The 17,671-nt window shown below is 48.1% G+C and overlaps 1 protein-coding gene across 1 annotated transcript in view; it reads right to left on the minus strand.

Annotated features, from left to right (window-relative positions):
- LOC138258684 (zinc finger protein 1 homolog) overlaps nucleotides 1–17,671 on the minus strand; it is a 165,952-nt gene that overhangs the window by 98,101 nt on the left and 50,180 nt on the right. The window contains exons 4-5 of the mRNA XM_069205985.1: nucleotides 12,098–12,211; nucleotides 6,908–7,018 (exon numbers count right to left, since the gene is read on the minus strand). Of these exons, the coding sequence (XP_069062086.1) occupies nucleotides 6,908–7,018; nucleotides 12,098–12,211 (225 nt within the window). The remainder of the gene's footprint in view (nucleotides 1–6,907; nucleotides 7,019–12,097; nucleotides 12,212–17,671) is intronic.

Below are 17,671 nucleotides of genomic sequence, written 5' to 3' on the forward strand. Positions count from 1 at the left end.
TTGAGCGCTGCGGTGTGTACCGCCAATGGAATACCGCGGTTGAAAGACCGCCACGTGGATTCGTGTGTCGTGATAGCATGGGCGTGTTTCTGTTGGCGTGACGGTGGAGGAATTGTTTTCGCCAGTTTATCACTGACCTTTGTTGTGGCGGACTTGTGTGGGTGTCTGAATTTCGGTGAATTTTGTGCTGTGGGTCATAATAGCTGTGCTGGAATTCCGCGGCCACGGCGGTGTATTGGCGGTCTTCTGCACGGCGGTAAGCGGCTTTTACCGCCAATGTTGTAATGACCCCCTATATGCTTAATCAGGAGAGCCAAACATGATGTAATGACTTTCACCAAAATTTTAGTGTCATAGTTCAGGAGTGATAAATGCCTGTATGTACAGAGGTGTGTTGGTTTGCCAGGTTTAAGAAGGAGGGTCATCATGGCCACATGGACGGGGGAAGGATATCGTCTTCGAGGGCCTCGGCATATACCTCAGGGAGGTGGGGGAGTAGGGCTGTTCCGAAGGCTTTGTAGAAGTGGCCTGAGAGGCCATCAAGACCAGTAGGTAGGGCATCAACGGCTTTCTTTCTTCTCATGTGATAGGGGCCGCAAGGAATTGCTGTTGGCCAGTTGTAATCCCCGGTGCTGTCTGTATGTCTCGGGTGTATAATGTGCGATAACATTCAAGGAGAGTATAGCAATATTATCATCACCAGTGACATGGTGCCATCATCGGTTTGGAGGTTTGTTATGTACATGGATTGTTAGTTTGGTTGTAGGATTTAGGCCAAGGTATGGCCAGGTTGATCTCCCTGGCCATATTGCCGTGCACGGGCATACTTGCCAAGATATTTCTTGATCTAAATCCTTGCAAAAGGGGTGAATGCTTAGGTAGCAATGGTGTTTGGACTCCCACAGAGGTTGCGGAATCTATAGTTTGGAGCTCCCTCTCTACCCGAGCCAGGTCACCGTGGATGCATTTTAAAGCACCTGAGTGGTTGGAGATACAAACCCCCCTAGCATAGGCTTTGAAAGCATCCCACAACACAGCCTGTTTGACAACAGTGCCCAGGTTCAATGAAATGTACTCATTGATAGCTGTAGAGAGATCTGATCAGATTGCAGCATCCTGAAGCGCTAGCTCCAGAAATCGCCACTGCCTAGGGATGGTATGTGAATGTGGCAGCAAGAAGGTTAAGTGGACAGGGGCGTGGTCAGAAAGTGGACAGGGTAGGTGTTTCACATCTAGTAACCAGCGAGATATTTTGAGAGATGAGCCAGTAGTCCAGGCGGGACTAGGAGTCATGGGGGGCCAAATAGAAAGTTTAACCTCTAGTGGAGGGATATCGGGTGTACCATGCATCGAAGAGATAATGTGCATCCATAAGCTCCTGAAATGTCTGGAGTAAGTGTGGTTTAAGGCTGGTAGATGACCCAGTGGAATCTTACTGTGGATTGTGCGCTGTGTTGAAATCGCCCCCAAGAAGGGTAAGATTTGTGGACAGGCGAGTGATTAGGGCGATTACATCATCAGAAAATTCTGGAGTGTCAACATTAGGGGTGTATATGTTTGTCAGCAGGATTGTCCTGCCCGCCAACGTGCCATAGACAAGAAGGTACCTGCCCTCCTTATCAGAGACGTGTGATTGGTAGATAAAGGGCACAGACTTATGGACAAGAATACATACTCCACGGGAGTAAGAACTGTAAAATGAGAAATAGCGGCTCTGACCCCTGTTACGAGCAAACTGACAGTCATCCCGGGGTGATAGATGGGTTTCTGGAGAAAGGCTAATGATTTCCAGTGTCTGGTGATGCACGAAGGGACTTGCTTCCCTTTCCGGGGATTATTGAATGCGGATGTTCCATGTAAGGCAATGGTTTTCTACAGCGCTAGGGGATATAGGAAGCAGCAGGGTAGATGACAATGGAGTGGCGCGCCATGTACATGTATGTGCACTGCAGTGTAACAGTCATGTACGAAGAAGAGCAGAGCTGCAAAAAGGACAGAAACATACCACCAACAAAACAACATAAGCCATCCCCCTCCCCTGCTGTCCCACCCACACCGAACTACAAACTATCCAGTAAATCCTTCGAACATTAAACACAGAAACACATATCCCAAAGAAGAACTGGGTGGTGTACACCTGGGGGGGGGAGGGATTGGTGGGAGACAGCGCCTCAATTGATGCGGCCCACAAGTTCAAGGAGACCTGAAAGGGGAATGATCGCAATCGCAAGCAGTGTACATGCACATGCTTGTATGGTCAGTTGGCCGGCCGCGTATAGCGGGAATCCTAAACTTCTGCAGAGGTGTCAAATGCACAGAAATTTCAAATGACCTCAACGAGCAGTCTGGCAAGATATAGCATGGCATATTTGATGAAGAGTTTCTGTAATACGCTTTTACGTCAGTGTATTTCTGGCAGGCCTCCTGATGAACCATGATGGCAAGCCTGGCTAGAGCAACATAGTGGATCCCAGGTATTGCAACTGACCTTTTTCACAGCCAGAAAGAGAGCTGTATCTCTATCTCTGTAATTTAAGAGGCGAGCTATGAGCGGTAGCGGCAGGGCTTCTACTGGTGGCTGGGGGCAGAGACAGCAGTGGGCCTTCCCAACCACAAAGATGGGGAAAAAGCTACTGCGCTCAAACAGCTCTGCCAGGAGATTTTCGACAACCATACCTGCTCTGCTCATCTTGGTGGTCTTGGAGCTTCCTACAATCTGGATATTATTCCTGCACGACCGTGCCTCCAGATCGTCGATTCTAATCACGTTGTCTTTAATATGTGCTCCATCTGGTCTAACCGTTTCACCATGAAGCCAGCCCCATCGTCAAGGTTAGATATGATTCCCTTTGCCTCCTCTATCCGGGTCTTCTGGTGGTCAAGGCACTCTCCCATATGGTCAATGCGGCCAGTAAGGGTGTCAACAGAGCTGGTCCCAGCCCTTAGTTCAGCCAATATGGTTGCTGTGTCGCTGTGGGCTTTAGTGTCCTCTCCTGTATCAGGGGGATCATCCACGTCTGAATGGAGGCCTCTGTTACTTGGAAGAGGTAACAGGAAGTCCCATTCTAGTAAATCACAAGAACCATTAGAATGCATCAAATATTCGATGATCTGTCTCTGTTGAGTTCACCTCTCCTTACTCAGCCTTGCTTTCTTTCGGTTTCTGTGGGATGTTTTTTTTACCGTTTACCTTAACTATTGTTCTTTGCCTGTCTGTTTCTTCTTCTTAATTACTTCTCAGCTTTAAGAGTTATTTTTATTCTTTGTTGCTTTTTTCCCTTTAGGGCACCAATGCTTCTATTCTACTTTTCCTTCTGTCATTTGTGTGTGTTGCACTGATGCATTTACCATACGTCTCCCCATTTTCCAGATGCTTGGTAAATGCATCACTACAAATCTTACACAAACAACGTGTAAGATTTGTTGTCTCACCAATATGATACTAGTGTAACTACTGGTGAAGGTCCTTCTCACCAGAGTTTCTCTAGAGAAAAGGAAAAGTTAAGAGAAGTGCAGCGTGCAATCCACACATGACAACGTTGCGAACAGTCACACTGCCACTGGTGTTCCCAGGAAGAGAAGTGCTGTCCTGACCCTCTTGAGGTGGAGGCCACTGTATTGATGTCTCAGAGACCCACTTGATGTGAAGGGCACTCTCTCTGTGTCGTGGAGACCCATTCGATGTGAAGGCCACTCTCTCTGTGTCATGAAGACCCACTTGATTCGAAGGCCATTCTCTGTGTGTCATGGATACCCACTCGATGCCAAGGCTACTCTCTCTGTGTCATGAAGACCCACTCAATGCTAAGGCCACTTTCTCTGTGTCATGGACATCCACTCGATGCAAAGGCCACTCTCTTGGTGTCAAGAATACCCACTCGATGCAAAAGCCACTCTCTCTGTGTCATGGAGACCCACTTTATGTGAAGGCCACTCTCTATGCGGAGACCCACTCGATGCAAGTGCCACTCTCTCTGTGTTGGGGAGACCCATTCGATGCGAAGGCCACTCTCTCTGTGTCATAAACACCCACTTGATGCGAAGGCCATTCTCTGTGTGTCATGGATACCCACTCGATGCAAAGGCTACTCTCTCTATGTCATGAAGACCCACTCGATGCTAAAGCCACTTTCTCTGTGTCAAGGACACACACTCGATGCAAAGGCCAATCTCTCTGTGTCAAGGAGACCCACTTGATGCGAAGGCCACTCTCTCTGTGTCAAGGAGACCCACTAGATGCTAAGGCCACTCTCTCTGTGTCATGGACACCCACTCCATGCGAAGGCAACTCTCTCTGTCTCATGGATACCCACTCGATGCAAAAGCTACTCTCTCTGTGTCATGAAGACCCTCTTGATGCTAAGGCCACTTTCTCTGTGTCATGGACACCCACTCAATAGAAAGGCCACTCTCTCTGTGTGATGGACACCCACTTGATGCGTAGGCCACTCTCTCTCTGTCATGAAGACCCACTCGATGTGAAGGCCACTTTCTATGTATCATGGGCAACCACTCGATGGAAAGGCCACTCTCTCTGTGTCTGTGCGGAGACCCACTCAATGCGAAGGCCACTCTCTCTGTTATGACGTGAGGGCCTCAAGGCTCTCATGGTGGATCTGTGCCTCATTTTAAGAGCCAGGTTTTGAGGTTCTTCCTGAAGATAGTGAGTGATGGTCTCTGTCTGAGACTGTCCAGCTCTTTGCTGCAAAGTAGGCAAAAGATATTTTTTCCGGCTGTGGTTTTCTGGATGAATGGGATGATGGCCAGTGCCTGCACTTGATGCGAAGGCCACTCTCTCTGTGTTATGGAGACCCACTTGATGCAAAGGCCAATCTTTTTGTATCACGGAGACCCATTCGATTCAAAGACCATTCTATCGGTGTCATGAAGACCCACTCAATGTGAAGGCCACTCTCTCTGTGTCATGGAGACCCACTTGATGCAAAGGCCACTGTCTCTATCATAGAGACCCACTCAATGCGAAGGCCACTCTCTCGATGTCTCGGAGACCCACTCTATGCTAAGGCAACTCTCTCTGTGTCATGAAGACATACTCCATGCTAAGGCCACTCTATCTGTGACATTGAAACCAGATGCACCTTGATTTCACTGTCTTGATGTCATGGAGGCCTCCTAGCTACTGAGGTCACTGTCTTGTCATCCTGGGTACTCTCTCGATGTCGAGGTCACTGCCTCTTCATCCTGGGTACTGTCTCAATGCTAAGAGCACTCTCTCTGTGTCATAGAGAGCCTATCAACCTTGAGACCACTGGCTTAATGTCATTGAGGCACCCTAGCTGTTGAGGTCACTGTCTCTTCATCCTAGGTACCCTCTCAATGCCGATGGCTACGGTCACAGGGCAATGGGTACCTTCTCGAGGCTGAGACCACAGTCTTTTCAACCTGGGTACACTCTTGATGCTAAAGCTACTGTCATGGGGCAATGCTGAGGCCATTGTCTCTTCATCCTGGGTACCATACCTATGCTGAGATCACTGTGTTTTTTCTGTAGCTCAATTTTCGATTGATGTTTCATTGACAGTGAAGGTGAATACAGGTCACTATGTTGACAGAATCTGTGCCCTGTTGAAGCTAAGGCCACCGTCTCGATGTCATGGGTACACTCTTGATGCTAAGGCCATGTCTCCACATCATGGGTAACCCCTCAATGTGGGGGCTACTATCACGGGGCAACGGGTGCCCTCTTAATGCTGCTGCCACTCTCTCTGCGTCATGGGTGCACTCTCGATGCTGCTGCCACTCTTTCTGTGTCATGGGTTCCTTCTCAATGCTGAGGCCACTCACTCTGTGTCATGGGTACGCTCTTGATGCTGAGGCCATGGTCTCGCCATCATGGGTAACTCCTCGATTTGGGGGCTACTGCCACGGGGCAATGGATGCCCTCTTGATGCTGTTGCACTCTCTCTGCTTCATGGGTGCACTCTCGATGCTCAGACCACTGTCTCAGTGTTGTGGGTCCCTTCTTATCACAAAGGTCACTGTTTTGACATCAAGGGCACCCAGTGACATAGAGGGTTTAAATGAAAAACCTATGACACTCTCTTATGATTACTGATCACAGTCACAGCCTCTCAAAGTGAAGGGGTTATAAGTGTGGAGGGAAATTGAGAAATAGGTGGGGAAAACTCTGGGGGACCTTGAATAAGGTATCAGAAGGGCCTTCTGAGGGGGAAAGATAGAGGCATTGTTGTGCCACAGCCCCTTAACTGTCCTAATCTGTGAAATCAGGTAAGAAACCAGTGAAATCAGCCTTACCTGTGTGAAATTCAAAGGCCTCACACCTCCAACCGAATGACGGCTAATGAGGTTTCTCTCGACAAATGATAAGAATAAGAAATCCAAATGTAAGAAAAATAGTGAGATACTGTGAAAATCCCCACCAGAACGAGCCTCCCATATTTCCCTTTGAGAAAAGGAGTGCCCCAAGTAAGGAGCATGGAAACAGCTTCAGATAACTTAGGACTACTGAAACTAAAAGTGGAGATCCATGTGCTCTGGGATGCATGTGCCAGAGCGGGAAAAAGGAAGCAATGGGCTGTCACCTCCTGCATGCTGGGATTGTGGAGGGCTGTGAGCGACTGCACAGTTTGTTCTCAGTGCTGCCCTGCGCGGCTAGCAGAGCATTCTCTTTACTTTTTATAACGGGAAGGAGGAATAACTATTTGTGGCAGCACATCTTTAATATGTTTGTCACTCACCTCACATTTATTAATTTTTTAAATATTTTTCTTATCCTTTTAGTTTTTAAAAGATAAAATGTAAAGGAATTTTGTTATTTTTTCTCTCCATTTTTAAAAGTTCTACTTGATTCCTTGTGGGGGAAGGACTGTTATGTGATAATAAGTATTAATGAAAACTCTTTAACACAGAAGTAAGAGTAACTTACCTGAGTTGGGGTCGGTGGTGCTCTCCCCAATTTCTGCACCAAAATGATCAATCAGGAGAGAAATGACATTTTCTTTTCGTGACTGCAAGTCAGATTTCAAATATGGGTCTTCTGTTGGAGAAATTAAAAATGTTGTTTCTCAGAAAATGAACTTTAAGATTAGCAGAAAAATAGTTTTGAAGTCAGAATTCTTCAGAAGAGATTCCCTGCTCTCATTCTGCCCAAAGCTTCTTGTGTGGTAGTGTGTTTCCCCATTTATTACACTTGAACATTACAATTAAAATACCATTGTAGCACATTTACGCCAAGATTACTGCCATCCAGTGGACCTGGCACTTGCAACAACATTCTGACGCACCAGAGGATAAAGAACCAAGTTTGATTAAACCTGAGGAAACCCATTGTACATTACTCCAACCATCTTTGTATTACTCGAGGGCAGAAAGACGTCTGCTGGCTCGGCTCTCAGTAATAACCAAGGATACAATTCAAAGTACTGTGCACCCTTGTGAGCATCTCCCAGAGTGAAGGATGTGGGCTCTTCTCTTTATATTTCCAGTCTGAATCCCAAATCCAGCAACGCAGAATTGATCTGCCCACCAAAATACAGGAAGAAACACTCAAAGCAAAAACACCCATGGAGATCAATTTCGAAACTCCTGGACCAGTAGCAGATGGCACTCTCCAGTTTCACTACAGTCACAAGAGGTATGTTAACCAGAGTCAAAGGAAACGTTTAACTGTTGAGCAAGCGTAGATGGGACCTCCCCTCTTCTTGCAGGCTCGAGGCCTCTAGCGAGCATCGATGGGACCTACCCTCTCCTTGAAGACTCCAGGCTTCTGATGAGCATCGATGGGACCTCCCTTCTCCTTGCAGACTCCAGGCTTCTGATGAGCATCGATGGGACCTCCCCTCTCCTTGCAGACTCCAGGCTTCTGATGAGCATCGATGGGACCTCCCTTCTCCTTGCAGACTCCAGGCTTCTCATGAGCATCGATGGGACCTCCCCTCTCCTTGCAGACTCCAGGCTTCTGATGAGCATTGATGGGGAATATGTGACAGAACAACTAGGTCCTAAACAACTATAGCCTAAACCACTACTGCTAAACAACTAAAAAGTCTCTACAACTAAGTACTGAACAACTACTGTCTAAACAACAATTGTGCCTGAATAACAATTGCCTGAACAACTAATATATGTATATATATATATATATATATATATATATATATTCTAAACAACTAATAAACCATAAAAAACTAAAAGAAAACCTTATCTTAAAATTAGTTGTTCAGGCAATTGTTATTAAGGCACAATTGTTGTTTAGACAGTAGTTGTTCAGTAGTTAGTTGTAGAGACTTTTTAGTTGTTTAGCAGTAGTGGTTCAGGCAAGTAGTGGTTTAGACCTAGTTGTTCAGGATGTTTCCCATCAATGGGACCTGCCCTCTCCCTCCAGACTCCAGGCTCCTGAGTAGCATCGATGGGCCCTCCCCTCTCCTTGCAGACTCCAGGCTTCTGATAAGGAATGATGGGACCTCCCTTTTCCTTGCAGAAACATGGCTTCTGATGAGCACTGATAGGACCTCCACGCTACTTGCAGACTACAGGCCTCTGATGAGCCTCGATGGGACCTCCCCTCTCCTTGCAGACTCCAGGCTTCTGATAAGCGTGGATGGGACTGCCCTCTCCTTGCAGGCTCAAGGCTTCTGATGAGCATCAATGGGACTCCCCTCTCCCTCCAGACTCCAGGCTTCTGATGAGCATCAATGGGACCTCCCCTCTCCCTCCAGACTCCAGGCTTCTGATGAGCATTGATAGGACCTCCCCTTTCCCTCCAGACTCCAGGCTTCTGATGAGCATCGATGGGACCTCCCTTTTCTTGCAGAAACCAGGCTTCTGATGAGCATCGATGGGACCTCCCCTCTCCTTGCAGGCTCCAGGCTTCTGATGAGCATCGATGGGACCTCCCTTTTCTTGCAGAAACCAGGCTTCTGATGAGCATCGATGGGACCTCCCCTCTCCTTGCAGGCTCCAGGCTTCTGATGAGCATCAATGGGACCTCCCCTCTCCTTGCAGACTCCAGGCTTCTGATGAGCATCGATGGGACCTCCCTTTTCTTGCAGAAACCAGGCTTCTGATGAGTATCGATGGGGCTGCCTTCTTCTTGCAGTCTCCTGGCTTCTGATGATAAAGTATCAATGGGCCCTCCCTTCTCTTTGCAGGCTCCAGGCTTCTGATGAGCATGGATGGTACACCCCTCTCCTGCCAGACTCTAGGCTTCTAATGAGGAAACAATAATGGGACCTCCCCTCTCCTTGCAGACTCCAGGCTTCTGATGAGGAAGCATCGATGGGACCTCCCCTCTCCTTGCAGACTCTAGCCGTCTGACGAGCATCAATGGGACCTCCCCTCTCCTTGCAGAGTCAAGGCTTCTGATTAGCATTGATGGGACCTCCCTTCTCTTTGCAGACTCCAAGCTTCTGATGAGCATCACTGGGACCTCCCCTCTCCTTGCAGACTCCAGGCTTCTGATGAGCAAGCATTGACTGGACCTCCCCTCTCCTTGCAGACTCCAGGCTTCTGACAGGCAAGCATCAATGGGACCTTCCTTCCTCTTGCAGAGGCCAGGCTTCTAATAAGCATCAATGGGACTGCCCTCTCCTTGCAGACTCCAGGCTTCTGATTAGCATCAATGGGACCTCCCCTCTCCTTGCAGACTCCAGGCTTCTGATGAGCATCGATGGGACCTCCCTTTTCTTGCAGAAACCAGGCTTCTGATGAGCATCGATGGGACCTCCCCTCTCCTTGCAGGCTCAAGGCTTCTGATGAGCATCAATGGGACCTCCCCTCTCCCCTTACAGACTCCAGGCTTCTGATGAGCATCAATGGGACCTCCCCTCTCCTTGCAGACTCCAGGCTTCTGATGAGCATCGATGGGACTTCCCTTTTCTTGCAGAAACCAGGCTTCTGATGAGTATCGATGGGGCTGCCTTCTTCTTGCAGTCTCCAGGCTTCTGATGATAAAGTATTGATGGGCCCTCCCTTCTCTTTGCAGGCTCCAGGCTTCTGATGAGCATGGATGGTACACCCCTCTCCTGCCAGACTCTAGGCTTCTAATGAGGAAACATTGATGGGACCTCCCCTCTTCTTGCAGACGCCAGGCTTCTGATGAGCATCGATGGGGCTTCCTCCCTCCCTCCAGACTTTAGGCTTCTGATTAGCATCGATGGGCCCTCCCCTCTCCTCGCAGACTCCAGGCTTCTGATGAGCACTGATGGGCCTCCCTTTTCTTGCAGAAATCAGGCTTCTGATGAGCAACAATGGGACCGCCCTCTTCTTGCAGACTCCAGGCTTCTGATTAGCATTGATGGGACTTCCCCCTTCTTGCAGAAACCAGGCTTTTTTGCCTTGCATTTCATGGTATTTATAAAGATCAAACTTATGTTGGAGCACCAAAGCTCTCTGCATTGTAGACACTGATGATAGATGATACAAGACTGTGGCACTCATTATGAATTGGCATTCTTTTCAGAAGACCGCCGAAGCCACGGGTGTCAGATGACCGCCAGTGCTGTCGGTCTTCCGACCAACATATTACGAGTACAGAAAGATTTCTGCCACAATTTGGTTGGAAATCCTCCAGTATTCGTGCTGGCGGTCGGGGCACAGGGTCGGTTCCACCATCGGCCCTGCCCCACTAAAAGGACTCCACCAGCTGTATTACAACCTGTAATATGGCCTGGAAGTGTCCTGATGATGGGGCGCTGCTGGTGGTGGAAGCGCCTGTTCCCATTCCCTGCCGGACGACCTCCTCGCAGGACAAAGTAAGTCGATCATCCAACAGGGGAGAGTAGGGGGTGATGTGTGTGCGTGTGTGAGTGGGTGTTGTCTGCATGTGTGAATGTAAGTGTGTATGCATGTTTGAATGCGTGTGTATGGGTGTTTGAATGCATGTATGACTGTTGAAGTGAGTGCGTGTTGGAATGTTTGGGTGAATGTGAGTATGGATGCGTGTAGGTGAATGCATCTATGGATGCGTGTGAGTGAATGCTGGGAGGAGAGTTGGGGGTTGGGGATGGGGAGGGGTTGCTGTACTGGAAGAGGGGCTGGGGGTGCTGTACTAGAAGGGGGTGGGGGTGCTATACTGGAAGGGGGGTTCTGTACTAGAAGGGGGTGAGGGGGTGTTGAGATTGCAGGGGGGGGGGTTGGGGAGCCATCTGCCGTTGATGGGCAAAACATTTCCTGTTATCAGTAGCCTTTCCGCCAGGGTTTTCATGGCAGTGCTACCACCGCAGACACCCTGTGATACCGCTGGCGGTCTTCAGTGGACTTCCGGGTTGGAGATGCTAATCTCCAGCCTGGCTGTCCAACCGCCCTGGCTGTACAGGTGGGGATGTGGCGGGTTGGCAGAGACCAACCCGCCAAACTCATAATGTGGCGGTCTTCACCGCCGACCTGTCGGCGGTGAGACCGTCACTGCGGCCCTCGCGGTCTTCGGACCACCAGGGTCATAATGAGGGCGTATGTACTTCAAGTGGGATCTACTCTTTTGAATTACAGTTGAATTTTACATATTCACACCTATAGACACAGGGATATTAAATGTTTGGCCCAGATTCAAACCAAATTCATCATGTTCAAGGTGGCAGTTGAGCCTCTAGATAACATCTCATCCCTGGCATCACTTAGCTCCCACCTCCTGACTATCCCCTGACTTCCCGCAATCATTAGACGCATGGTGTATAGGTGAGTCTGAACCTGCTCATCAGGTGCTGTCCTCCTTCCACTAATACAAATCAATGAGTTCAATATAAAGAATGTGGTGTTAAAACAATTGGTCTCAGATTTCAATAGCTTGTGCTAGCAGACGCTGCCAAGTTCTGATTTTGGGGTACATTCTACTTCAGGCAATGGGCTTGCAGATCTTTCCCTAGTCACTGTCAGGACAAAGTATCCCTTCTAGAGAATTCACGTTCTCAGAAATAATCCAGGAGAGCTCCAGGTACGTGAATGACTACTAGTGTTCTGGAGGAGCTGTGAAGTAAAAACCTTACAAGTCCTTGAAGTGTGCTTTAACTCTAGGATAATGTGGGGCGGGAAGGGGAGTTGGGTGGCAGCACCGAGCCCATATGTGCATTTCTTAATGTTTCAATCTAAAAGGAAGAGTTTGTAGCTCCTTCTCACTCACCTGCTCTGTGATTCAGGTGTCTCTGCCTCCATTCAGAGTCCTCAGGATGGGGGTGGCATTTGGGTTCTTTGTGGGTTACTCTGAGCAGTACATCGCCCTCAGCCAATTTATTACCTGCATTTAGGGACATAAATCCTTGATGAATATGTTTGTGTTTTCATTCGTATACTCAGCTGTCTCACATTTCTGTACCTATCACTCTTTCATCTCCTTCCCATCCCAGTCTCTCTATAGATATGTTCTCTTGTAATGTCCACACTCTCCCACCTTCTCTGGATGTTTCTTTATCTTTGTTCTGAACCTGTTTCTTTCTTTCTGTTTCTTCAGTCTCTCTTTCTCTTTCTTACTGACCAGGGCGAACATCTTCAGATCCACCCCCTTTCTGGCCTTTCTCACATTGTCTTCTGGGGGTGCCTCATGTCCTTTCCTTAAAGCTGTCTCTTGTGTGCTTTTCCATGGGTTTCTCTTTCTGTGAGTACCTCATCCTTCATTGTCACTGTGTCTCCTTTGGTTCCCACCTTCAATGTTTCATTGTATTTACACATTGACCAGCTCTGATTTTCTTGCTAAATGTCTCTTTCTTTAGCCTTCGACCATTGTTTTTTTCCAGGGCAATTTGCTGTTCCGCCCTCCCACAGAAATATCTTGTTCTTTCTAAAAGGAGTCTTTCTGCAAGACCTCTCACCTCACATTTCTCTCATGGGATCTCTGTTCCAGTCCCCCTGGTCCGCTATTCCTTCAGCAGGCTCTTTCTTCAAACCCCTGAAGGCACCATTCCTCCAACAGGTTATCTCTTCAAACCTTCATCATCCACCCTTCCTCCGGTTCTTTAGGCCCCCTCACTCCGCCCTTCCTTCCACAGGAAGGTTCTTTAGGCCCCCTCACTCCGCCCTGCCTTCCATAGGAAGGTTCTTTAGGCCCCCCTCACTCCGCCCTTTCTTCCAATGGTTCTTTCTACAAAACCCTCCTCACTCCACTCTTCTGCCTGTAGAATATTTCTGCAGGTCCCCTCACTCCACCCTTTCTTCCATAGGAAGGTTCTTTAGGTCCCTTCACTCCACCCTTTCTTCCATAGGAAGGTTCTTTAGGCCCCCTCACTCCACCCTTTCTTCCATAGGAAGGTTCTTTAGGCCCCCTCACTCCACCCTTTCTTCCATAGGAAGGTTCTTTAGGCCCCCTCACACTCCACCCTTTCTTCCAATGGTTCTTTCTACAAACCCTCCTCACTCTACTCTTCTGCCTGTAGAATGTTTCTGCAAGTCCCCTCACTCCACCCTTCCTTTTGTAGGATAATTATTTATGCCCTGCTCACTCTACTCTTCCTCATATAACATCATTCTTCAAGTCCATCTCACTCCACCTTTCCTTCTAATGGTTCTTTCTTCAAGACCCCTTCACTCCACTCCTTATCCCATAGAATCTTTCTTCAAGCCCCCCTCACTCTATCTTTCCTCCCACAGGATCTTTTTTCAACACCAATCATCCATCTTTCCTCCCCTAAGATTTTTTGTCAACTCCCCTTCTCTCCCCCCCCTTGTTCCCACAGGATCCTTCTTCAAATCTCCATCACTTCACTGTTCCTCCTGCAGGGTCATTTGTCAAGACACCCTCATTACACCCTTCCCCCAAAGGATCTTTCTTCAAGTCTCCATCACTTCACTGTTACTTCTGCAGGGTCATTTGTCAAGACACCCTCACTCCATCCTTCCCCCAAAGGACCTTTCTTCAAGTCTCCCTTATTCACCCTGTGATAAAGCTTTAGCGCCTCAAGTCGCACTAGGCGCAGCTCTCAAGCCAGAGGCAAGCGTTCAAATGCCCTTCACCAAGCTTAGGTGGTCTGGCTTCAGCACATACATTTGAATACACACTTTTATTATTTTAATGATTTATGCTCCTTTTCAAAAAGATAAATAAATATGCCACAGCTGGTTAATAATAATGAGCCAATATTGCAGATTTCAATACATTTCTTGATTTTCACTAAAGTTGTTTTGGAAAACATGAGGTGGGCAAAACAGAACACGTTGTGCTTATGCCAGGCCTAAAAATGACGTGAATGATTCACGTAACAGCCCTAAAAATCCAAGATGTCCATCTTCAAATACTTAGAAAATGATAAATATTAATAAGCCAAGAATATTGGACTGCGGACCCAGTCATGACCCCTTGCCTCCCACTTCTGGAGCTCCCTCTGGTGCCTCATGTACCTTCAACTGTGGCAAAATGAGTACTGTAACACACCATGGGAGGCTGTGGGGTCATGTAGAGACAATATCCGAGACAGGTCAGGGTCTGACATGTACCATTGTCCACACTTGTGAACATCCTGGCTCAAACAAGCATCCTTCAGACTGCTATAGTGTAAGGTGGGTGGTCCCTGGTGCAATCACCCTGGGTTACCGTGCTCCTTATTTAATCAGGTCTGTGCAATGGCGTTTATGGAAAAGTATATTCTTACATATGTAGAGTTGATTTTTGTTCCTCATGTGTCCATTGTATGTTCTCGTTCTCCAGTTTTGTATTTCGTTGACTGGCCCTCCGTATGTTCTATATTCTAGCAGAATCCTATGTGTTCAGCATAGAATGTGTAAATGTTTGACTGCTGTAGTTAGTGAACCTGGGGAGAGGAGGCTGGTCTTTGACCCCATCTGTTCAGCAGGATAATGACTCATAGTTCCGCGCTGTCCATTGTTATCACAGCTGTCTGGCATAGGTGCTCTATTTTCAAGCTAAGAAGCTTATGTTATGAGTTGCTGGGGGAGTGGTAGGGTGCCTACACTATGAGTTTCATATGTCTCATCCTAGAAGAGTACCATAGCCCTATCCTGGTCCCATGGAGATGGGGACCATTCACTTTCATCATACTGTCGCTCTCACTTCAATGGCGTAATGAGACTTGAGGGGGCCACCCTGAAAGGTACAGGGAGGGACACCCTCTGGACTCAATCAGAAGCTAACAGGTCAGAGTGCTATGCTGAGGGGGCTCCTGAATCTTGCCCCCCGCACTGTGGGGGGGCTGGAAAAGCCTATGTTACACCACTGCCTCACTAACATCGATGAATGTGAGATCTATGTAGAGTGACTGAGATTTACATCAATAAATCAATTAGGTATTTATAAAGTGTGGCTTATCAACCAGAGGGTCTCAAGGTGCTGATGTACCTGAGGTTGAGTGGTAACTATTTGCTTGTGCACATACTTGCAGACTTGTGTGGGTTCACAAGAAAGGTGACAGCCATTAAAAGTACTCTAGATATTTGCATCAGTGTTTTCTCGTAAGAAGGGATAAAAACAAACCTGGAACAGTGAGTGGAGGTCAGGAAGTGTAAGCTGGTGGATGAAGGAAGCATGAGGTGGAATAAAGATAAGGCAGCTTTGTTGCAGCTAATTATTGTTCTCTGTGTGCGGCATATGAATTTTTGTGTGCACACTTCACTCAGTCAGGTGTACAACCAAATGATGGAGTGAGGTATTATGTGGATTCAGTGTAGAAGCCACTCCCATCTTGGTTACTTCCCTTCCAGCCATCCTTTGTGTAGCTAATATCCATAGAAAGTAATCATTTTCATTTCGGACCTCCTGCTGTGTGGCTCAGATCCCACCTGTCCAGTTCTCCTTGTTTCTGCACCAGAAACCACAGCAGGAAAGGTCGTGGTGGTAAGGCGTAAGTCCAGAACTCCACTGTAGGTGGAGAGACAGCCTTCTTGGGAACTCCAGTGTGCAAAGGTGCTGACATTCTACACTCTTGATGGTGGAGAAAGATCGAGACAGGGTTCCCCCCATAGCTGGAAGATGCTGTGCACCACCTCTGCATGTAACTGCCATTTGTGGTCTGGTAGGAATTGGCTGAATTTGTCTGCCACTTTGAAAGGTGTAGAGGCCTCCTGGCACAGGACCCAAGACCCTAGCCTGCTTGTTATAGCACGATATGGTTGTGGTGGTGTCAGTAAACATATGAACCAGCCTCACTCTGATGGTGGACAGGAAGGCCTTCAACGCCAAGTGAATCGCCCTCAACTCAGAGAAACTGATGTGGAGTCGGGTTTCCACCAGAGAGCAGGGTCCTCTGATCTCCATCTATCCCAGATGCCCTCCACAATTCAGAAGTGATGCACCTTTCACGGCTGTCAAAATCTGCCACTGTCCCAAACGTGGTCCTGCAGCCACCACTGCAGGTCTTTTCCAGTCTCCTCTGAAATATGGATACAGTCTGATAGATTTCCCTGATGCTGTGCCCATTGAGACTCCAGATTTCACTGAAAAGTCCACATGTGCCATCTGGCCGGCTTCAACAGCAATACGTTGGAGGCCAGCTCTTCTCAGCAGCCTCAGAATCATCCACGTAGATAACTGGGGGCAGGCGCTCAAACATTGGGCTTATATCCTGAATGTACCTGACTCTACGGGAGAAAGGCATGACACTGCACCATATCCAGAATAGTTCAGATGAACAGGAGTGTCTGAGAAGGAATTAGGTGTGGCTTTGCCACATTGGTACAGAACTCCCAAGAGTGTTAGGAGGTTCACAGTCATCTGGAGGGGGTTGACAAGTGCCCGGGGCTAGCCCGCCTTCCATTGTCAGTCGTGGAGGTAGGGAGAAAACGGAACCTCTGATCTTTGAAAGTGTGCTGTGACCTCTACCATTACTTCTGTGAACACCCAGGGGTACTGGTGAGGACGCATGAGAGCACTGCAAACAGAAAAGGCTCCTGGACCACCAGGAACTGCAGCCAGAGCCTGTGGGCCTCGATGACATGGATGTTGAAATAAGTATCCTGCAGGTTCAACGCAACCATTCATCCTCCACTGTCTAGGCCAGGCAGGACCTGGGAAAGCATGAGCATCCTGTATTTGCCCTTTTGCAGGAAGGTGTTAAGAGGGGAAGATCTAAAATAGGACGAAGGCCTCCATCCTTCTTTGGCACCAGAAAGTTGTAGGAATAATACCCAGGCCCTACTCCTGAGAAAGAAACCCTGCGTATTGCCCCTCTAAACCTACACTTTTTGCTGCAAGATGGACATATGGTCCACCGCCAGTCGGCCTGATGGTGGTGGAAGGTGCAGAGGGGTAGAAAGAAATGGAAGTTTGTAGCCCTGATGGACAATTTGTAGGATCCACTTGCCATCCTTGGAGGAAATGTTGCAATCTGCCTCTGAGCGGGTGCCTGTTTGTCAGGAAGGACACACTAAGGAAGTTTGCATCTGCTGCAGCTGGAAGGGTGGTAGACTGAGCTGCACACTGCCCGATGCCCTGGGCATTGTCTTTGATGGAATTGTCCGGTGGGGACAAACAGACCCAAGGAACATGTTGTGAACCTGCTTTCCTTAAATGGATCAGGACTGAGTCCACTTTTTCTAAAAAAGGTGAGAGCCATCAAATGGCAAGTCCATCAAGGATGCCTTGACATCACCAGAGAAGCCCGTCGACCTCATCCAGGTGTGGCACTGAAGTGCTACACTTGTGCCAATGGCTTGACCTAAGTAGTTGGTGGTGCCCAAACTAGAGCAGATTACAAACTTGCTGCATCATGTCCATCCTCGATTGCTTGGATTAGGGATGCCCGGAGAGCATCAG

Source organism: Pleurodeles waltl, chromosome 9 (assembly GCF_031143425.1).
Source record: "Pleurodeles waltl isolate 20211129_DDA chromosome 9, aPleWal1.hap1.20221129, whole genome shotgun sequence".
Lineage (NCBI taxonomy): Eukaryota > Metazoa > Chordata > Amphibia > Caudata > Salamandridae > Pleurodeles > Pleurodeles waltl.